Raw genomic sequence first — 22,629 nt, 5'->3', positions numbered from 1 at the left:
CCGTGGGGCTCTGGGGGAATGCCAGCAGCTGCCACCTCCTTCCCGGCTCCTCAGGGCTTGGAGGAGCTGCCCCTCCCACCCCATATGTCCCAAATACGGGACAGGGAGATATGGTAACCCTTGTTTGTGTGTGTGAATTAGTTTTTACCATTCCTGATGGTACTGCTGCTGCATCTGCAGCTTGGTGCAGGTATTAAGTATTACGTGCTATTTCCTAAATTTAAAAAAATTAAGTTATCTAAAAATTTGCACAAAGTATCCCCTCCTAGATGTTGTAAAATGCTGTACTAATTTGTAAATTGACATGTTCTAGTGATCAGATTCACACCATTGTTTAATAAATATGTGAAGAAGTATAAGTGGGAAACAATTTAAATCACTGATGTTTTCTTGGTGATTTAGGTCAGTCCACCTGATTGAGACCAGCAGTGATTAGATGAAATAAGATGTAAGACCAGTATTGATGTTAACTTTGAATTTCCATGCTATTGTTAGAGGTCAGATCTTGAGAGCCCTTCAAACAAGGTCTTCTGGTGTGGCAATAATGAAGTGGGTTATATGTTTTCTGCCCCTGCAGTTGCATTCCTGTCTTAGGTCACAAAAGATAATCAGTTTGGAAGCTAATTTTATTGCAGTCCCTGATCAAAAGAAGACCTTGAACTGAAAGAGCAGGATGTATTGTAAATCAGCATTGATGTTTTTTTTCCTTTTTATATTAAGTGCTACTCATCCTTCAGTAATATGAAATCACTTGTGGATAAACCCTGTATTTCTTTCAGGGTTATCTTCCCTGCTTAACAGCTGCTTAGAGAAAGAATTACAATTAAAAATGTGCATGATGTACCTTTGTACAGAAGGCCTTTTGGAAACATGCTTAATGACTTTATTAGTCAGACCTTGTGTTCAACAAATATTTATTTGTTTATGGATTTTTCTAATGTATCATTGATGTAATGAACTGTAACATTTGTTAACTATATTGTTCCTTTGTTTTCATGTAAAGCAAAGTTTTCTATCTCTATCTCCTTTTTTCATTGTGAGTTGCCACCTGGCCTTGTAAATCTGACCACAGTTAAAGGTTTTTAGACTTGTTTGCATGGGCAAACCCACCTCATCGCTGACCTTCTGTGTCAAACTGATTTTTGTCACCTGACCTCAAACAGACAAGACTTACCTCAGCTGCATCCTACTGGACAGCATTGTCTCACGCTGGCTGTGCCTGCCTCACTGTAGACTAAAAAACTGCATTGTTTAGGTGCAAATTCAAATGTTGGCTGGTCAGAAAATAGCTCCATGACAGATAGCCATGGGAGCTACAGGAAATGGAGAGCCTCTGCTCCACCAGGCCTTTGACTCTGAAGACCCATTTATGGACTGGACGCTGTGACAGAGAATCTCTTAAATAGGTGCTAAGAACACTACACAGTCCTCTCCTCATTAGGGGGGATTCATTATCATAACAAGGGCCCCATCTAAAATCAGTGCTCAAACACGCATAGTAAGAATCAATCGTTGACCAATGGGATGAGAGCTCGTGTTCACAAGGATCATCTGGGAATCAAAATGATGGGAAAACTTCTCTAACACAAGTTTCCTGGCCTGTTTCACCCTGTGACATTACTGGATTTTCAAATTAAATATGAAAGCCATTTCTGTCACCATTATTTATAGTGGCACCAGAGCATGTGTCAAGTGGGCCAAGAGAGGTGTCTAATGAAAACTGGCAATGCCCTCAATCTGTTCGTTACTTATATATGTATCAAGTTTGTGTGTACAGTTATAGATATTGGCTTAATACCTGAACTAGAAATTTTTTAGCGCTAAGATTCACAATAGTAGGTGAATCCTCCCCCAGGCAGGATGATGGACCGTACAAAGACTCAGATTTTGAACACACATCTCAGGAATTTGGGATTTGTCATCTGGAATGCAGCCAATGGCAGAATTCCACAGCAGCCCCTCTGGTCAGGTGACCTGGGCTGAGCAATGGGGTTGCGATCAGATGCCCAGACATCCATTCCACATGCCATGCACATGCACTGGGTTGTGCTGGAGAAACCAGCAGCCAATGGCAGTTTGCCACAACAACCTACTTGGTCAGGTGTCTCCAAGGCCTATGGGAAGAAGAAAGGACTTTTTCCCTCCACATGAAAAACAATAAGATGGCCCTGGCAGTCACCATCTTGGTTCCAGTTCTCCAGTCTTCAGAAACTAAGCCTGTGTGACCTGGGATTCTACCCCTCATGGGGCATGCTTTTGAAGATTTTCAAGAAATCAGAATATAACATTGCTGGCCTGCATCAATAGCTTTATCTGATGTATGTAATTATCACTTAAACAATTTTTCCCTCTCACCCTATCCTTAATAAATCATTAAGCTGTTTATTAATTGGAACTTGTCATTGCACTACAGAGTGCTGGCAAAAAAAAGTCACTGTTGACAGATACACATCTCGTAGAACTGGAAGGGACCTCAGGAGGTCATCTTGTTCAGTCCCCTGCTCTCTTGGCAGGACCAAGCACCATCTCTGACATCTATTTTCCCCAATCCCTAAATGGCCTCCACAAGGATTGAACTCACAACCCTGTGTTTAGTGGGCTAATGCTCAAACACATCCACACCTAATACAAGATCCCCCTCTGTTGACAGGGAGTGGCCAGACTGCCCAACCCTCTGTCAATAGAATAGCCAGCCGGAAGCTATGCAAACAGGGCAGCCAAGTGAACTGGAAGCCCTCTCTGTTGAGAGCTCCCCCGCCCTCCCTGAAGCATCTACACTATTTTTTGTCAACAGAATCAGTAGACAGAGGTGCTATGCCTTGTACAGTCAAGACAGAACTCTGACAGGAAAACTGCTGCATTGTGTTGATAGATTCTCAACAGAACACATTTGTAGTGGGGACACTTCTTAATTTTGTCGACAGAAGGCCATTTCAAAGTTTGGGGCTAGTGTAGACATAGCCAAAGAGAGTCAAGCACCATTTTAAAAGGGCCACTTCCCACCCACTAGAAATGCTGCATACAAAACATCAGAGAGTGCCTGGAGCTCCACTAGGAGGCTCTTGTCTGCCTTCTTCTGCAATCCCATGATTGGATACCATGAAAAGAAGTTGAAAGGAGTGGTTGGGTTTTCAGTCAAGGCCTCCTCAATGGAGAGGAAGCTTTTATCTACTTTTAATTTTCCAGTAAAGAGCTTCCCAATAGGATAGAAATAGCTGAGGGACTAAAGCATGATGAGCATGATGCGCATTGGAATACTGTGGGTTTCCCAGGTATCCTTGTTGTATGTGTGAGCTAGAAAAGAAGAGAATGTGGGACATTCTCTTCAAAGAAGTCACAGAACTCTCCACTCAACTTAATTTCTTCATCAAGCTGCTATCTCTACACTGCTGCAATGATTGCAGCAGTGCTGATATAGTGTAGTAGTAAAGGTAAGCCTTTAAACTGCTCAATGTATTTCAAGGACTCTCTTTTGTCATGGTAAATCCACGGTTGGGATGGAAGCATCCCTGGCCCCTATGGGAGATGAAATTTTGCCAGCCCTCATAATTGAGATTCTGAAGATTCCTAAACAAAGCTGCAGAAAGGTTGCATTCTCCCTTCATTGAATAGGGCCACATCTCATCCACTTATTGTAAACACACAAGCAAGATAAGTCTGCAGTTAAGGATTCTCTAGGGACAGTCCACTAAACTGAAAGTGTACAAGTCTCCTGTATGGCTGTGAACCCTGGACTTTGTACAGAAAACATATAAAACTTCTGAAGTGCTTCCACACACACAGCCTGAGGTCAATACTGCACATTCGATGGCAGGACAGAGTTACGAACCTGAAAGTCCTGGACAGAGCAGGAACCACGAGCATCAAAGCCACGATTCTGAAAGCCCAGCTTCACTGGACAGGGCACATCATACGAATGGAGGAGTCGAGAATCCCTAAGCAACTCCTCTACAGTGAACTCTCCCAGGGCAAAAGGAATCAAGGTAGGCCTCGCAAGAGATATAAAGACTGTGTGAAGGCCAACATTGCTCATGCTGGTTTAAAACCAGATCAGCTAGAGCAGCATGCAAAAGACCGAACAGGAGGTGTGCTCTTGTACAACACGCGTATGACAACTTTGAAGACCAGCGACGCGTACGCCTCATTGATGCTCGTGAGAGGAAGAAAGCAACAGCAGCAGCTGCACCAACAGAGCCAGGACAATTCCCTTGCCCCCACTGTGAATGCCCATGCCATTCAAAGCTTGGACTCCTCAGCCACATGCGAGTCTACAACCAATGAGCCTGTGCAAGCTCAAGACATCATTGTCGGACATGATGGACTACCTACAATATAGGGTCAGATAGCTGCTGTCAGAGATGCTTACAGGATTTCAGATGGATGCTGCTACATTTTTGCTTTTGGGTTGGAAGAATGCAGCTGACAATCCTGCAATAGAGATTTTATTCTGTGGGCAAAATCAAACACAGAACGTAGAAACATCCTTTTGAGAGTGTCTTTATCTAAAGCAGGGTTTCCCAACCTATGGACCGAGACCCAAACATGGGTCACAATTACATTTCAAAAGGGTCCCTAGCTGGGCTGAGCAGCTCCACAGGTAGCTATTAAGAAGCCATTTGCACTCTAGAAGTGGTTCTCAACTTCTTAATTGGATTAAGCCAAACAATTATATTGAGAACCATTTCATCTTCAGGGGAGAGAACTGCATACCTGAGGAGCAGCAGCCAGCTCAGGTAAGGTGTGGGCCTGAGTTGGAAGATGGGAAGGAGGGAAGGCAGAGCTGATCAGCTCCCTGGGTTCCAGCCTCTGCAGGAGATTGGCTGTCTGCAGACCCCAGCAGGGTTGCTGCAGCTGGCACTGCTGGCTGGGGCTCTGCGACCCAGTCAGCTTCCAGGTGCCTGGGTCCCTGTGCCTCCCCTAGCTCCCTCCAGCTTGTGAGTGACTCCTTGCTCCTGAGTGTGACTCCTCTAGCCCCCTCCAGCCCAAGTGTGACTCCCTTAGCCCCCTCCAGCACCTGAGTGACTCCCTTAGCCCTTCAATGTGACTCCTCTAGCCCCTGAGTGTGGCTTCCCAAACCCCTGATTGTGGGGTTTAAGCTGGGGGGAGCAGTTTGGGGATGAGTGCCTTTCCACCACCACAACCCTGATTAGCTATAGTAACTGTAGTATTATTTTATTAATATGTTTCCCCTTTTCTATGAAATGACTGTCATGAATATATAAACATGAGGGGCACAATTTTATATTCTTGCCTCGGTGCAAAATTAGGTAGTTATGGCTCTGCTCTCCCCACTGTCTCCCCTATTTTTGAATTGCCTTGGGTCACCAAGTCTTCCTGAATTGTCAAAATGGGCCCCCGTCTGGAAAAGGTTGGGGACTGCTGATTTTGAGAGTGTCAGGGGAGAACTCTACAAGCATTGTCAAAATATATACTTGTGTCTTTGTCTCTCTTTTTTTCTAAAGTAGCAAGAATTGGGCATGCTGTCCTCCCTATCCAAATCAATATAGTTCAAAACAAATATTTTGGGCGTACCAATGGTTTACATAATACCTAAGTATCTACAGAGAAATTAAACTCAGCTGCAAAACTTGCATATCTCCTACAAATGAAGGAGGAATGGAGAAAGGACTGCCCCTAAAGGATATGAATATCTTCTGTCTGGGAGAACTATGATCCAAATGGTTTGTCCTGCTTCATCTGATTATGGATGGTAGAGCTCAAAAATCTGCATTCACTCCCGCTTGAAGAAATATATTGGAATATTGATGGATAGATGGGATGGAGTAGACATCTTTGTTTCAGCTGCCAGGCCCTGAAAGGCAGTTTGATTCAATACAGTCAGAGCCAGGATAAAACTGCAGGAAAACTGCAGACTTCATTGTGTCTCCTTTTGGGACTGCTCACTTAGCATCTGCAGCAGGATATGACATCTCCACATTAAGGTCTGCAGCCCAGTGGTTTAATGACAGGATATTTATAAAAACATTAGTGGAGACCTTAATATGTGGACAAATTCAGCATGGCAGCTGTGCATATCAAATCCTAGAAGATGATAATTTCCACAACATACACTAATATCCCATTATTCTTGAATGTGTGAAAATTGATTGCCTTTGATTTTAACAGGCAATTGTAGGTAAGGTGTATAATGACACATTATAGTCCCTTCATCCAGGTGTGCAATTTCAATGGGAGAGATATATGTTTCTCACCCAAACCCCTTTTCCCATGTACCATGTCATCTTTTTCTTTTTTTTAAGTGGAAGTGAACGTCCATCCTTTCATTACTAGCAGTACAGAAACAGAATAGTTTCAAAGAATTTGATTCCAGTCTTTGAGCTGAAACAAAATAAAGGACCATCTTACTACCTTTTCAGTGAGGCAGAAGTCTCCACTGAGGACTTGATCCTTGGATTCTTTGTTTAGTCTTTGTGAGCGGTTTCTGTGAAATGTATATTTGATATATTTCATGTACAAGTTAGAGATTACCATCAGAATTTCTCTTTATACTTTATTAAAGTGTATCTGTCTGTTTTTTACCATGTTTTAAGCAAAACATACAAGAAACTCTTTCCTCCCATTTGTCATGTTTCTAAAAGATAGTTTCTGTGAATTTCTGCAGTGAAGTTCTGTAATCTGTCTTATACAGGAGATCAGATGATGATCACATTGGTCCCTTCTGGCCCTGGAATTTATGGATTAAAGCTAAGCCTTAGCCTTTAATGTTACTAGCAGGTCCTGCCCGTTTGTGGCAGATACCAAGCCAGGAGCTCGCTGACAGCTTCAGCCCCGAAGATCTGGTTGGGGCCAGGGAAACCCTGGCAGCCCCAGAGCCAGGAGCCAGTCAGGGTATAAAGCCCCACCAGCAGCTCCAACCCCATTGAGAAGACCAGAGGATGGAGATCTGCCTGCAGCTGCAGCTCCAGGAGTCTGGGTGGGTCCAGGGGAACCCAGGCAGCCCTGTGGCTGGCAGCCGGCTGGGGCATGGAGCCCCACCACCAGCTCCAGCCACAGGGACCAGGCCACAGGAAGCCCAGCAGCTCCAGCCCTGGGGATCTGGCTGGGGCAATGGGAACCCCAGCAGCCCCAGGACTGGAACCTGGTCAGCGACCTGACTGGGGCTGGGGGACTGCAACAGCTCTAGCTTTGGGGAACCGGCCGGGGCCATGGGAAAGCTGGCAGCCTTGGGGCTGAGAGCCGGAAGGGATGTGGAGCTCTGCTGGCAGTGCCAGCCCTGGGGACCCAGTTTATTTTAGGACATTTAAGAAAAGAGCTGAGCATGAACTTATTCCCCTCCTTTTCAGATCCAAGGATGTAATTGTCTTTATCTAATGTATATAGACCCAATCCTGTAAGGTGCCAGATCCCTTGTAGAAGTAGTTGAACATCTTAAACATATGCACCTATCCTCTGGCAAATACATGTACATATGTTTTTGAAGCAAAGCTTTCTGAAAAAGTTCTGCGCCAAATAGTGATGTGGATTGTCAATTGCAGTGCTAAGAAGTGGACCACTGCCAGGTACCTACAGGCTGCGCCAACTTCACTTTCATTGGGGTTCTTCTAATGACCGTGGCTCTGAGCACACTGTGAATGGAGTGAAATATGCAGGAGAGGTAAAACCAGTATTTTATTTACTGGTGTATAGTACAAAGTGCAATTTGCAATTATTGTGCAGCTGGGCAACATGAACTGTTTTCACTCGCAAGCTTTTTTGTTTGTTTCTTTTGGTATTGATTGGTACGTGTATGAAACCTGTTATTTCAGTCAATATTTGACAATGTGAACCTTGAAGTCTAATTTCGGCTGACAAACACAACTTTTCATGATAAAAAATAAAGAGCCTTGCCCCTTGGCAAAATTGTAATTTTTTGTAAACATGCCCTAACCTGAAATTCACTATTTTCATTAAGTGCCAGCAGTTAGGGCACTTGCTTGGATTGTGGGAGACCTCGGGTAGGTCTGCACAGCAGCTATTTTGAAATAACAGATGTTTTGAAATAACTAACCTAAGCTCTGTCTACACTAACATTCCGCTTTCGAACGAGGCATGTAAATGAGGGAAATCAAAAATGCAAATGAGATGCAGATTTACCTATCTGGTGCCTCATTTGCATATTCTTTCAAAAGAGCTTTTGAAAGAAGACAAGTAGCAGAGATGTGGCTCTTTCGAAAGCAAACCCTGTCTTCGAAAGAACCCTTCTTCCTATTTTTTTTTTTTTGGAAGATGGGTTCTTTTAAAGATGGGATTTACTTTCAAAAGAGCCATATCTACACTGCATTTGTTCTTTCAAAAGACATTATTTTGAGAGAAGAATATGTAAGTGAGCCACCATATAGCTAAATCTGCATCTCATTTGCATTTTCGATATCTCTCATTTTCATGCCTCTTTCAAAAGAGGAATGCTAGTGTAGACATAGCTGTAAAGTTTGCACAATGCAACAGCTATTTTGAAATAATTTCAAAATAGCAGTTGGCTTATTTTGAAATTGGTAAACCTTATTCTATCTGTATAGCACCTGTTTCAAAATAAACCATAGTGCATCCAGTGGCTCTATTTCAAAATATGCTCTATTATTACACCTACACTGCATTTCGCTTTTGGAAACAAAATGCAAATGAGCAAGATTAGAATGCAAATGAAGCACATATTTACATATATCATACCTCATTTGCATATTCTTGCACAATCGCACTTTCAGAAGAGGCTTTTCCAAAAGCAAAAACAGCCATGTAGATGGGGTTCCTTCATAAACAAACCCCATTTTTGAAAAGAACCCTTCTTCCTGAACCAAAATAGGGATAAGGGACTGGCAACAGCAGGGGGTTTAGCTGGCTGAGATATGTCCACACAACCTCTTTACTGCCTGCAGCTCCCTCTTCTGAGAGTGAAATCTCATGCAGCTATGGTAATGAGCAGCCATTTGTAATTGTGAGACTGACCATTAGCATGGAGCTGCCAGGAGTATAGCTCTATGTAGACGTGGCTATAAAGATATGTGTTCAAATACCACAGTCCTATTCGGAACTACGTAGGTAGATTGGAGTCTTCTCGAAGGATAAATAAATGTTGAAAAAATTCCTGAAAATATAGTATTGTTGAAAGTGGAAGTGGAAAAGAACTGCTGTTTCACCTCATCCATGAGAGTAGAGCAGACAGCTACAGAATAATAATATATAAAGCACAAGTGAATTAGTATTCTTTTAGAATTTCATTAACCTGAAAATGGATACATCATATATTGCACATGTGCATATTTGTATGCATGGGTAAGCGTCTCCTCTGTTACATAAGTTCAGTCATTTTGAGTAAGTTTTCCAATATTTTGTTCAGTCTCCCTATTCTAAATTTTACACTTGATTTAAAAACAAAATAGTGACACATAAATGCTACAAAAAGCACATGCACATGGAAGAGCTGTGGAGGGTGAGCATGTATTAATACATATTCACTGTGTCTACACTAGCCAAGAACGTCGAAATTGTCAGGCAAATGGCCATTTCGAAGTTTACTAATGAAGCGTTGAAATACATATTCAGCGCCTCATTAGCATGCGGGCGGCTGCGGCACTTCAAAATTGATGCAGCTTGCTTCCGCACAGCTCGTCCAGATGGGGCTCCTTTTCGAAAGGACCCCGCCTGCTTCGAAGTTCCTTTATTCCCATCTGCTCATAGGAATAAGGGGACTTCAAAGTAGCTGGGGTCCTTTCAAAAAGGAGCCCCATCTGGATGAGCCACGCGGCGGCGAGCCGTGTCAATTTTGAAGTCCCGCGGCCGCCCGCATGCTAATGAGGCATTGAATATGTATTTCAGTGCTTCATTAGTAAACTTTGAAATGGCCATTTGCATGGCCATTTCAAAGTTTTTGGCTAGTGTAGATGTAGCCATTTTCTTTTTATGCAGTGATACATTTGGGGCCCAGTACTGCATGCCATGTTCACCTAAACATCTTTCAATGGGGTGCACAGGGAACACAGGACTGGCCTTTGGGGGCTTATTATTGCAGAATAGTATTTATTAACTTTAATTTTCTTTGGTTGCAGCTTCATTTGGTACACTGGTATTCAAAATATAGTAATTATGCTGAAGCCCTGAGAAATTATGATGGTGTGGCTATCTTGGGTATTTTTCTGCAAGTAAGTAGAAATATTCATTCTTTCTTTGGCCTATTTACTCCTTGGGGCATTCTGCATCAAAAATTTAAATTTCTGCACACAATATTTTAAAAGTTTGCTAATTTTATTTGTCAAACTAGCCTGAAATCACATCAGCGTTAATTAGTTTGGTAATTTGTTTCAAATTACTTGTGGAAAAAGTCCGTCTCTGACAATACATACACGCATAAAAATTACCCCAGCAGCAGACAATTAAAGAAGCCCCTATGACAACCCAGTTCCCGTTTCTCTGCCCCTCTTGTCCTCCCCTTGAAGCAAAGCCAGGCGACCAGACACCCAAAACCCCACCACACCCAGAGTCCAGCTGTCGGGCCTTCGCAGCCAATACAACTGTACTCCCTCCCCCCAGAGCCCAGTTGAGGGCCCCCTTGCCCTGATACCAGCATCCCCTCCATCCCTAAAGCCCAGCACTGGTGTATTGAGGACTTGCCTGGTCAGGGATCTCTCAGAAAGATTCTGCTTTAGTCTTCCTCTGAGAAAATACATACCAAAAACTCCCAGCATATATCAGTTGCACCTTTTTACCCCTGTGGGTTGATAATTTTAGTTTCTAGCGGTGGGATTTAGACAGTCATTTTTGATCAATTAAGATAGATCCAAGCTCGCACTCTATACAGTAGGCCCCCGCTTTGCTCAGACTCGACTTATGTGTTTTCATATTAACGTGAGTCAAGTCCGGGGGCGCGACCCTACTTTCCTATATCCCAGATCTCCACTTACCCCTGCACTGCTGGCCAGCTCAGGGTCTCCTTAGGAGGCAACTCCTGCCATGTGGCTGCCTGGCACTGCAACACCAGGGGCAGAGAGGGGCAGGCAGGGCTGGAGCTGCCCAGGGCCAACCCGCTGTGCGGCTGGAGCAGCCGCCACCTGAGCAGCCCCTAGGTCAAGCCACAGCATGGCTGGAGCAGCCCAGGGCTCCAGTGCCACCGCTGGCGCTGCCACTGCCTGAGCAACCCCGGGGCCAAGCTGCACCACGGCAGGGGCACCATGGCTGCTCTGCATGGCCGGCAGCTGGAGCAGGAGGTGCCCCGCCCTACCCCTAACCTGGCCCCTGCCCACCTGCAGGGGGAGCCAGACCCACCAGCTAGAGCGGAGGCTCCAGCCCCTCATTTCTCCCAGCCAGGGGAATTCCGGGGATCTCCCCAACATCCCCCCTCCATTTATACAAAAGTTGATTTACACAGAGGTTGCCCGGGATGCAACCTCCATGTAAATCAAGGGTTTACTGTGCTGGGAACCTGATCAAAATCTTCTCAGTCTTCAGATGTAAGGTTTTGGTTCAGCCCATTGCAGAAATTGGATCAAACAGGAAGCTTTGATTTAGCCCAAGTTTAAACTTCCTCCCACTTGTTAGAATTTATTCCAATATTTTAATTTGGGTCTTTTTGTAATATTAAAAGGCCAAAATTGGAGGTTCTTTCTGAGTTCTTTAGCTCTATTCAGGCAGAACTCAGTAGGTCCAGTAGTAGTATAGCGAGAGACCTCAAATGTTGAACTTTAATAATTTGTCTTTCATATTGGGATTTCTCTTTGAACACTGGTTAGGAGCAGATGCCACATGAACTTCCACAAATCTCTGCAAATGAGGCTTAAGCCTTTTCAGTATGTCGGGCTATGTCTCAGTTACAGGGATTTGTCAACAGAAGATTTTGTTGGAACAGTTCTTCCAACAAAACTTCTGTCAAAAGATCACAGCCAAACTGCCAAGCAGGCTGCAGAGAACAGCCAACCAGAAGCACAGCAGACAGGGCTGCTGGGTGTACTGGAAGCCCTGTTTGTCAATATAGGGCCCTCAGGAAAGTCCAGACTGGCTTTCTTTTGACAGATCTCTGTCAACAGAGCCATTATGCCTTGTAGGAAGTGGGGTATAGCTGTCAACAAAAGATCTGCGTTCTATTTACTGTCGACCAAATGCCTTGGGAATCTGGACGCTCCCTGGGTTTTGTCAACAAAATGGTTATTTTGCCAACAAATCCGTCTAGTGTAGACATAGCATTAGGGTGCTGAAGCCAATTTGAATATGTACCAGTCACATTATGCGGTGATCTTGTGAAAATAAACCTGTTTCTGAAGTTTCCTCTCATATCAAACTTCAGTGGATGTTTGGTCGATATGGGACTCACAATGGTGACCAAGGGGATAAGGACATATGTATATTACTGTTAGTATGAACCAAGCTTTAAGACACTCTTTCAGTGAAGAGCAATTACATTCGTTTAGATAGTGTTAGCCTTCCCAGGGCCTTCCCATAAACTGCTATCCTCTTGTGAAATAATAGAAAACTAACAGATGTATCTGGCTTTGCCTAGCTCTCAAATCCCCCCCTCCGCCCTGTGTCCTTTAGGCTGTCTAACTGGGGAGCCAGGTGTCAGAGGTTGCCCCCCACCTCCAGTGCCGCTGTCGGAGAGGGGACAACCAGGCTGTTGGGGCTGCCACTCCCTCCTGCAGACCCTCCCCACCCATTCCCCTCCAGCCTGCAGGCTGTTGAGCTGGGTACTCCAGCAGGCCCCCCTCCTCTAAGGCCTGCAGTGAACCTGTGGGGGCAAGCTGTCCCCTGTTGCCAACAGGCTGTCTGGATGCGGAGACAGACTATGGGGACAGTCCCACCCTTCAACAGGCCCTCCCTGGCCTGCAGGCTGTCTTGGGGGAGCCAGGCTCTGGGGGTCTGCCTCCTCCAGCTGGCTCCCCAAAGTGTGCAGGCTGTCTGTCCTGGGATTTCAAGCATTTTCTACTTTCCAGGCACAACCAAATCCTGACCTTGGTTGAAGTTAGGATAAGAAGAAGGTGCATACCAAATTTTGTGGTCACAGCTCTTACAGTTTAAGAGGAGTTCTTGAGCAAATGTAGTGCAGGCAGGCAGACACTTTAATGTATGTGTGAGATCATATTATAGTAGTTCTTTCCTCTTTCTTTTTTACTTTACATGAGCTCACATCCTTTGCAGAGATATCAACTTTCTGCTTATATTTTCCCTTGATACTCAACTTAGCATATCATTGTGTTTTTAATAAACTCAGGCTACTGCATACTGCGTGTATTTGGTAGGAAAATTGGCATCAAATGGTACATATGCATGCTAAAGAAACTATTTTTTCTGTTTGTTATAAGTAAAAATTACATGAGCTGTGAAACAAATTAATGCTAATCTTGAGAATTTCTTCTTTCGTATCACGTTTATATTCAGTACTGTGAGCCCATCATGCCCCCACTTAAATCAAAGGGAATCATATTAGCTCCTTCAGCTTGGAGCATGATTGAGCCTTGTATGATGTTTTAGCAAATACTACTGTCATGAAAAATCAAGCAATGCCTTGATTCAGAAATTATTCAGGGTGTTGTTCCCTATAAGAGGTGCAGCATTTTGTTATTGTTCAGTTACAAAGTGCTCTGAGAGGCTGGGTGTACGTTCCCCAAAATTCTGGGGACTAAAGGCACTTCCAAGTAGCCTGGGCACTTCGAAGTGCTCGCGGCTACATGCATGCCGGCACTTCAAAGTATGACACTTCGAAGTTGCTGCGGGAGAGAATTAGCCTGACGAAAAGCTGCATATTCACCGCAGCACTTCATTCGTAACCTACTATTGCCTTTATTAACATGCCCCCTTCGAAATTGGGGCAAGTGTATACAAGCCCAGAGTGTTGCTATTCAAAATGACAGATGGGATGGGTAAAGTTCAGTTTTTCGTTCAGTTGGGACCTATAATGATGAAGGGGGAAAAATAGCTGTCTTAACTACTCTTTGCTCTTGTTTCCTGAATTGCAGGTGGGAAAAACTCCCAAACCAGAGATGAAGAGAATTCTTGAAGAAATAAATGGTATTAAAACAAAGGTAATGGAATAGTTTTTATTTTATTAGGCTGGGCAATGGCAGACCTGCAGCAGTGAAAAGCGTATTCATTAGTTTGCTCTGGGTGCTTTGCACTGTTCCAACAAAACCTAGGGACTAGAGCATCCGGGTGACTCTGGCCTGGAATAATTTTTTTTTCTTTAAGGAGAAATGTAATTTCCCTCCTCACTTCTCTTGAGGTCCTGCAATGACTTCAGTGGGCTTTGGATCAGTTGCCTGGCAGCTCTCATTGGTATCAGCTCCACTATCATTGCATATGTGATCCTAAACTGTTTTTTTTTTCAAAATAATTTATGTTCTGAGGGCCTTGTCCCATTATATAGGCAGAATTCCCATGGAAGAGAGCTCAAATTGTGTTAGAATTATCATATTGGGCCTATGTTAACACTGGAGTGAGTGAAACCACTGAGTATTAGTCTGTAACCAACATTGGCGGGGTTCATTCTAAGTGTGCTAAAAGAAAATTCACAAGTCACAGTACATGTGACACTGATTATGTCACCCATCTGTTGAAGAGTTTGCTTCGGCAAGTTGCTGAGTACTCTGTAACCGATTGAGCAAATCTCTTAAACCTGTGCTTAAGCATATGAGCAGTGTCATTGATTTGCAGGTTCAAATCCTGAATCCCTGAATTGGCTCCCTACTTTTTATCACTTCATCTTTCCGTTTCTTTGCTTTATCTTCAGTCCCTACGTACATCTACATCTCCCTACTTAGCCAACAGTGAATCATTTATTACTCGGTCCCTCATCCTCTTTGGTCCACCATTATGTCAGCTCCTCCCTCCCCCATCCCTTCCATTCATCTCTTTCTCACTTAGCATCTCAAGTATCAGCATCTGAAGAAGTGAGTTAACTCACGAAAGCTCATGCTCTAAACTTTTCTGTTAGTCTATAAGGTGCCACAGAACCTTTCGTTGCTGTTAGCATCTCAAAGCATTTTTCATGCCACATTCTCCGTGTGGCGCAGCCTCATTTCTTGTAACCCAAGGTGTATGAGTGAGTGAAGAGTCAAACACTGTCAAGTACTATGTTTAAACAGGCAACATCTGTACCAGCCGCATTACATGGCAGCTGAGACTGCCCATCACATTTTCCACCTTGTTTTAGTAACAGTGGAAATATAGATGTTCAATTTTGAATAGTGCAGCCCAGCCACCGTGATGAATATCACATAATCCCCAAAGTGGACTGTAGCTATCCTGAAAAATTGTTCAAGAAAAGCAGAGAAAGCATGAGCTAAGGGATGAAAATAAATGCATAGCATTTTTAATTTTATTTGTTACATTTATTTTTTACAAAGTATAAATCTAAGCAAGCCGACATATTTATGTAATGATGGGATGGGCTAGTGAAAAAATATCCTGGACATAAATATTTCCTGCATAGCCACAACTGCTAGGCAACAGTGCATTATGGGGACAAGTGTTTATGAGATGTTACAACACTTAATTACAGCAGCGGACACTTTGATAAAGAGCATCTAGTTTTATTTTTTTGGAGAAATTTCAGCCATGAGCTAGCAGCCATGAGCTAGCAGTCATTTCTGGAAAAGTAAGTGACAAAAAATGCTTGAAAACCTCTTACATGATGTTGGATATTTCATTAATTCTTCTGTGGAAATGTGTCTCTCTGAGCAAGATTGGTGTCTCCACTGGTGTTATTAAAGAGAGATATATGTGTTTTATTTATTTTAGGGGAAAGAGGTTCCATTTCCAAACTTTGATCCATCAATTCTTTTCCCTAAATCTTGGGATTATTGGACTTACCATGGCTCCTTCACTGAACCTCCTTGCGAAGAGTGTGTTACCTGGATTATTTTGAGAGAACCAATTATTGTCAGCCCAGACCAGGTAAACTTCAGCTGGACATTAATTTCCCTATTGTCATGGTTTTCTCATGGTTTTGGATAATTTATTTAACTGCCCCAACCTTACCCTTTCAATAAGGAAAACTCCCACTGGAGTCAATGGGAAATTGCATGAGTAAAGTCTGAGATAAAATAGAATGAAAACTGAACTTCAGGATTGGGTTTTTCTGTTAATAATCTCCTCAATTGGCATCAATAAGAACGCTAATGGGATCCGCTGAAAGAGCTGCACAAGCCTCCATACTTCCAGGTCTTTCTTTGTGGTGGTATGCACCAGTTCTGAGTACCAGCACCTCCACATCAGTGTTCCTCCCAGCAGGGGATCTTGCAGGACTGAGGCCAGGAGGCTGCCATTGGCCTGGGAGCCAGAGACCCCATGGCAGAGCAGGGCCATGAGCCGAAGCTCTTGCCACCCTGTGGGAGTGCAGAGCCATAGCCCTCTGCGGCCCTGCGGCAGCATGGGGCTGGGAGCCAGAGCCCCTGAGCCATGCAGCAGAGCCTCGCTGGCCCCACAGCAACAGAGGCCGGGACCTGCCTCCCCCACTGCCCTACAGCAGCCCAGCCCAGGAACTGGAGTCCCCACCACCCCACCAGCAACCCCAGCCACTGGATCTCCAGCTGGATGGTGAGGGACTCCGCCAGCCCCACAGCTGGGAGCCAGCAGGGGCACAGAGCCTGTTGGCAGTCCCAGCCATGGGAACTCTTTCTACAGAGTGGATAAATAGGACTTGCAATTAGTGCTATGCTGTTGTGCTTTACAGGCAGAATGATTGTTAGTGATGTTATTGTATTGCACTAGCCATGCTCAAGGACCAGAGCCCTCCTGTGCTGGGCACTGTACCATCACTAAGGTGACCATCCGTCCTGTTTTTAACAGGACTCTCCCATATTTAAGGAAACTGTCCCGACCTTTTTTAAAAAACAAGCAAATTGTCCTGTATTTTCAGCTCCACTGCTCACCCTGCTGGGCAGCCCTGGTCAGTGCAGCTGCTTGTTTATGGCTGGCAGGTGAAGGCTGGGCAGGCTGTGCCAGCGGGTGGTGCTCTCAGGCAGGGTTCAGGGGCCAATAGACACTAAGTCGGTCGGACAAGAGGCAGCCTGCGTTGTTAGAGGGTTGGGGTGTGTGTCACCCCTTCCCACGTGCACCCTGAAGCAGCATTTCTCAGTGGGATGGGGGTGGAGTCTGGCAGCCCCTTCAGGCCGTGTTCCCTCGTCCCCCGTTGAAGCTGGGAGCTGCAGAGCTGAATGCCCAAGCTGGTGACCCCATGGGGCTGAGGACAAGAACTTAGGGCTGAAGCTCAGATCCCCAGTGTCCCCATCCCCACAGGTGTAAGAGCTGCTTCCCAGTGCACCACTCCTCCCCACTCCCCAGGTTGGACCCCCAAGCCCTAGCATGCTTCTCCCCATAGGCAGTTGCCCTGATCCCTGCTGTTCCCCCTCTCCCCTGCCCATGACACCGACAGCTGTGGGACTAAATGCATGAGCCCTGGTGATCCCTCTGGGCCCCCCAGCACCCCCCCCAAAAAACCTTAAGTGCAGTGCAGGCCCAGTGACAGACCCACTCCTCCTCACTCCCTGCCTCTGGCCAGTTCCCAGCCCCATTTTCTCACATAGCCAGTAAGAGCTGCAGGGGGACCCAACTTCATAGCTGGCAGAGCTCTCACAGAGCAGAGGCTTCAGGGGAGCCCTCCTGGCACACAGAATCTAGTTACCGCATTCCAGCCCCCTGAGCTATTCCCTGCCCACACACAACCTGTAGCTATGCCTGCCAGCAAACAGCCCCTAGTTACCCCTTTCCTGCAAGGTGAGCTACCTATTGTCCACACACTGCTTCTAGCTACCCCCTCTTTGCACTCTGATCTCTACCTCCTGGTCACATATAGTCCCAAGCTACCTGTCCCCTGAGTTATCTCCTGTCTGCCTCCTAAGCTACCCCTGCCTGCACGCCGAGCTAGCTGCCTATATGCACACAGCCACTAGCTACCCTTCTCTGAACCCTCAGCTGCCTGCACACATTCCCTAGCTAGCTCCTGGCCACTCCTCTTTCCACACCTTGAGCTACACCTCCTTGCACCCTAATCTGTTTTCAGTCTTTTTGAGCTGAGCACCCCTCCACCCAACACCACCACAGCTTAGCCAGGCTGGGTGCTGGTATGAATTGGGTGGAAGTGGTGCTGCCTCCCTGGTCCTGCCATATGGAGCTGACATGAGCCTGCTGGGCCCTGCCCTAGAACAGAAGTCCTATTACTCCTATACCTGAGCTCACACCCCTCTCAGCCCAGACCTTCACAGGCCCCCTCCCCCACTGGGTCCTGGAGCTTCTAAAGCATGTTGGGACCAGGGCCTCTCACAGGTCCAGAGGGGCCTGGGCCACTCCCAGCTTTTGAGGGCCCTCATCGTAATACCAAAAATAAAAAAAAAGTGATACCTGGAAACAAAATTACATTCCAAAAAGGAGTGAGACAGTATTGGAACAACTTTTTTTTTAAACAAATGCTTTTCTAGCTTATCAAATGCCAAAAAAATTAACAAACATCTAAATGTGAGGCCCCTCCCTGAGGTTGAGGTCAAGGTCAAGAGGTTGAGGTCAAGGTCAAACGGTGCTTCCCCTCTACCCCAGATTAGTCGGATTGATTGCCATTGAACTTGCTTGAATCTGAGCAGTTTTACCAAGTGGCCCATATTCATCATAGGGAAATATGGTCATCCTAACTATCACAGAACGAAATAACTGTACCGGTCCCAAACAGTTGCAGTCTAAGACCATGTCTACATTGTGGACACTGGAGCAGCATAGCTATGGCCCTGTAGCAAAGACAGCAATAACCAAGAAATGCAGGCTGAAGTGATAGGAAGACGTGTCCCATTGTGTCAGGAGCACCACCCCCTCAAGCAGCAGTATCTAGGTCAAAACACTGTGTCTACACACGAGGTAAGATCAGTGCCCCTGAGTGTGGTAGCTATGTCTATCCAGTATAAACTAGATTCAAATAGTCTTCACCTGAGAGGTTCACAGGCTGAGGTTCTTAAAGGTCTCTAATTTTAGAAGCCTACTAACATTTTAGATTTGCTGACTTCAGTTGTTTGAAGTGCTGTCCCTTTGCCACAGAGACCAAGATGGTGTTCCTGTATGGCTGAAGGAACAAGGGCAAATATTCCAGTGTGCAACATGAGTACCTGAAAAGATGTGCTCACCCCATTTGTGGAAAGCCATGAAGACATGAAGATATGTGCAACATTACCTGATTGTGTTATTTCTATAGCACCATTGGTGTGCATGGAATTTTATAGTACATGTATTTACTAACACCCAGAGGTGCATCTCAGAGTTTTCAGAGTGGGGTGTGGGTCCAGCAGAAGTGGGTTATATGGTAATAGGGATTTCTGAGTGCAAAGAGAGGGAAGAACGTTGTCAGATCTTGAAAACGACCTAGAAAATGCTGCTAGTGGTATTGCACAATGAGAAATTAACCCTGGATTTTTAATTTTTTCAGCCAAAAAAAAAAAGTAAAAAACCAAGAAAGATATAAACAAACTGAAGCACTGGCTCTAATTCATCTAAAACATTGCAGGAGACAGCATCTTGTTATCTTAATATTCCTTCTACAAGCACTGTCTTCCTACTGTTCCACAGCAGAATGCAGTCTTGCACCTCCTCTCACTACTGAAGCAAAGGATTTGTTGGATAATCCAGCCATAAGGGATTTTCACAAAGGATCACATCCTGACACCTCCTTCACAGCCTCTGAGAGCTCTATTGCTAGAACCAGATTATACAGTTTTTGTTCTGAAAGGGACAAAAAAGGATTTGGGGCTCATGCATAGGTGGTCTGTACCCCTTTGTGTGTCACATAATTCTGCCGATCAGTACTCCGTGCATCCCATCACCTTGAGCCTAGGGGCAAGACTGAGCTGGAGAAAATGGGTGGAACCAATTTTTTTTCTGACTATGTGAATCTATTTACTGTAACTGTCTGGCTATTTACTGTAAATATTTATCTAGTGGCACTATAGTGTCTAGGCAATAGGTCCCCTGGTTTTTCTGATCTTCTAAGGGTAGCATGTTGGCCATGAGGGTTATAGCAACCAATGTGAATCTATGGCCTTGGGGGGAATAATTTCTTCAACTTCTGCCCCTTGGTAGTCCCAATTTATAGCCCAGCCAGGTGATGCTCTGGTTAAAGCACTGGGATTAAACATCAGAGAGAATTCACCACTCCAGTTCCAAACTAGACTTTTCATTTTGGGTAGTTACTCTCTGTGTCTTTTTCTTTTACACTGCACTGACCAGATTTCTTATGGAACAGAAGACATGTGCCTGTGTTCTGTAAAAGAGAATTATGTTCCTCTGCTGGAAGTGTGAGCAACAAACCCTGGCTCTCCAGCCAAATGAGTGGTTCCTACATTCTGATTGACCCTGGGGCTGGAGAACAAGCCTTATGTTGTGAGGCTTAAGGAGCTGAAATTATTCATTTTATTGAAGCTGTAGACATGGTGGACCAGTGCTCTGAGATGGTACAGGGAGCCCTTTTTCTAGCTGTCTGGCTAGTATGCAACATTAATATTCCCAGGGTCATATTGAACATCATATTTGTGTCTGGGAATGAATTTGCCCCCCACCCCCTCAGATCAGATTGGCAGAGACTTTGGAGCAGGGCAGAGTTTGCCTTCTTTTGCAGCATGGCATATGATTTTCCTGCTGAGATTATTGGTGCATATCCATGCAGCAGGTTCTGTGACTTTGTAGGAAGATTTCTCCCCAACCTCCAGTGTTTGACCCAGCCATAGTAGTTTGTCTAGACATTAGGCCCTGGATTTACCCCAAGTAACTTCCATATTGATGTGTTATTTTGCTTCTCTACAGATGGCAAAACTCCGTAGCCTTTCACTGAATGCTGAGACAGAGCCTTTTCGTCCCATGGTGGATAACTGGCGCCCTCCTCAACCTCGGCATTTCAGGATGGTGAGAGCGTCATTCCAATAAATCTGTGCTGAAATTGGGCATCTTTGAGTGAGACAATTCCTACATCACAAAGTCTAGTTAGCTTTGTTCCCTGTCCTGCGCTTCCTCTGGATACAGAGCTGCATTTCACAGTCTAAAACTGAAAAATGAAATGTGATGGGTCCCCCACTCTAATTTTGAGAGGTCTTAAACTTATTTGAGGCAAATTCTAATCTTGATGTGAAAATGTAGAATCTGTGCTTGGAGTCCAGTGACCACTGCATTCGTTTTAACAGTCGCATTTATATGGCTATTTTTAAGGCAGAAAAGGAATAGTTACTAATGGCTAGAAAAGGCATTTTTCCATTAATCTCATGGTCTTCAGTGCTTGCCCTTTTCCAGACCCTAAGAGGTTTACAATTAACAGAAACAATGAGTCATTTGAATGTAAAATGGGCAACATATCCAATTCTATGATCAATTGTATGAGCATAATCCAGTAGGGAATGCCAGGTGTACCAGAGGGCAGCGTTTACTTCTTTGTATTGATGTGGAAACATGGAGAGTACAGAGACTCATTGAATTCTCGTTGATAATTAAGCAAGTTAAGATTTTAATGAACTAAGAGTTTAATACTATACAATTTTATCTTGAAAATTGAAATCAAAGTGTCTGATCAAATTAAGACTATAATATTTGTGGAGGGAAGAGTTCCTATTTTAATTATTGTAACAACTGGCTTATACTTGATGGAAGGTCAGCTTTCATTTTAATGCTAAAACAACTGAAGTGAAATGAATTTAGAAAAATCCCAGGATTTCCTTTAATTTCCTTCATTTGTGGGTCTTATCAGAGATAGTGAATGAAAGTGGGTAGATCTGTGGAGAGTCTTTTTGCATCCTAAGAGTTTTTAATACTCATTTTTAATTCTGTATCTTTATCTTTATGTGTCAAGTCCAAATTCTATCCTTATTCATCTGTTCAGTTGATCCTTAGGTCAATGAGATTTGTGTGCAATCAACTCTTTTAGACTTATTTTATGGTAGCAAGAGCAATAAAAGAGGATTGTATGACCCAATTTGAAGTAACAGCATTTCTCCCTAAGAGAAGCAATAAACTCTTTTGTAAGAAACAATGTTTTGGGTTTTATTTCTTATTTTGGGTGACAGGAAAAAACAAGACAAAAATACAGGTTGAACCTCTCTTGTCCAGCACTCTCAGGACCTGACCAGTGCTGAATGAGAGAATTTGACAGACTACAGGAGGTCAATGTTGCCTAGCATGTTACCAACACTACCACTGCTTTCTGGGCTCTTAGAAGATATTTAGGGATAAATTACAGCTAAATAAACAGCACAAAACACTGAGAGCCAGGACTTGGTGGCTGGAAACAAACTTATGGGATCATGTGAAATTTGGCCACACCCATGATAAGTGGTCATCCAGCTAACTAAAATCATACCAGATTACAGATGTTGCTGGATGAGAGTTTCCAGTTAGAGATGTTCAACTGTACTTGTCAAGGTCACCCTAATACATTTCTGTATAAATTAAGGATGGATAAAGACTCTGTTATCTAACCCTGGCTGTTTGTGTACTGCAAGATACTGTCATGGTTTTTGTGACTCCAAGGAAATAGCATTTCTAAAATATGGCACTTCACCACAGCATCTGCTAACTGGCTTTTTTCCTCAATCTGATGTCGACTGTGGGCCTGTGCATTAAGAAAATCCTCATTCATAATAGCATTTACAGTAAACCCTCAATTTTATAGACCCCGATTTAATGGACTTCAGG

At 44.3% G+C, this 22,629-nt stretch overlaps 1 protein-coding gene across 1 annotated transcript in view; it reads left to right on the top strand.

Annotated features, from left to right (window-relative positions):
- The window catches only part of LOC142008505 (carbonic anhydrase 3-like), a 29,151-nt gene extending 7,190 nt beyond the window's left edge, over nucleotides 1–21,961 (top strand). Inside the window, exons 3-7 of the mRNA XM_074985708.1 lie at nucleotides 7,497–7,615; nucleotides 10,044–10,136; nucleotides 13,938–14,003; nucleotides 15,718–15,873; nucleotides 20,755–21,961. Of these exons, the coding sequence (XP_074841809.1) occupies nucleotides 7,497–7,615; nucleotides 10,044–10,136; nucleotides 13,938–14,003; nucleotides 15,718–15,873; nucleotides 20,755–20,874 (554 nt within the window). The 3' untranslated portion in view covers nucleotides 20,875–21,961. The remainder of the gene's footprint in view (nucleotides 1–7,496; nucleotides 7,616–10,043; nucleotides 10,137–13,937; nucleotides 14,004–15,717; nucleotides 15,874–20,754) is intronic.
- The last annotated feature ends 668 nt before the right edge of the window (nucleotides 21,962–22,629 follow it).

Source organism: Carettochelys insculpta, chromosome 2 (genome assembly GCF_033958435.1).
Source record: "Carettochelys insculpta isolate YL-2023 chromosome 2, ASM3395843v1, whole genome shotgun sequence".
Classification (NCBI taxonomy): domain Eukaryota; kingdom Metazoa; phylum Chordata; order Testudines; family Carettochelyidae; genus Carettochelys; species Carettochelys insculpta.
The sequence above is the reverse complement of the archived record's forward strand: the minus strand, read 5'-3'. Positions and strand labels throughout refer to the sequence as shown.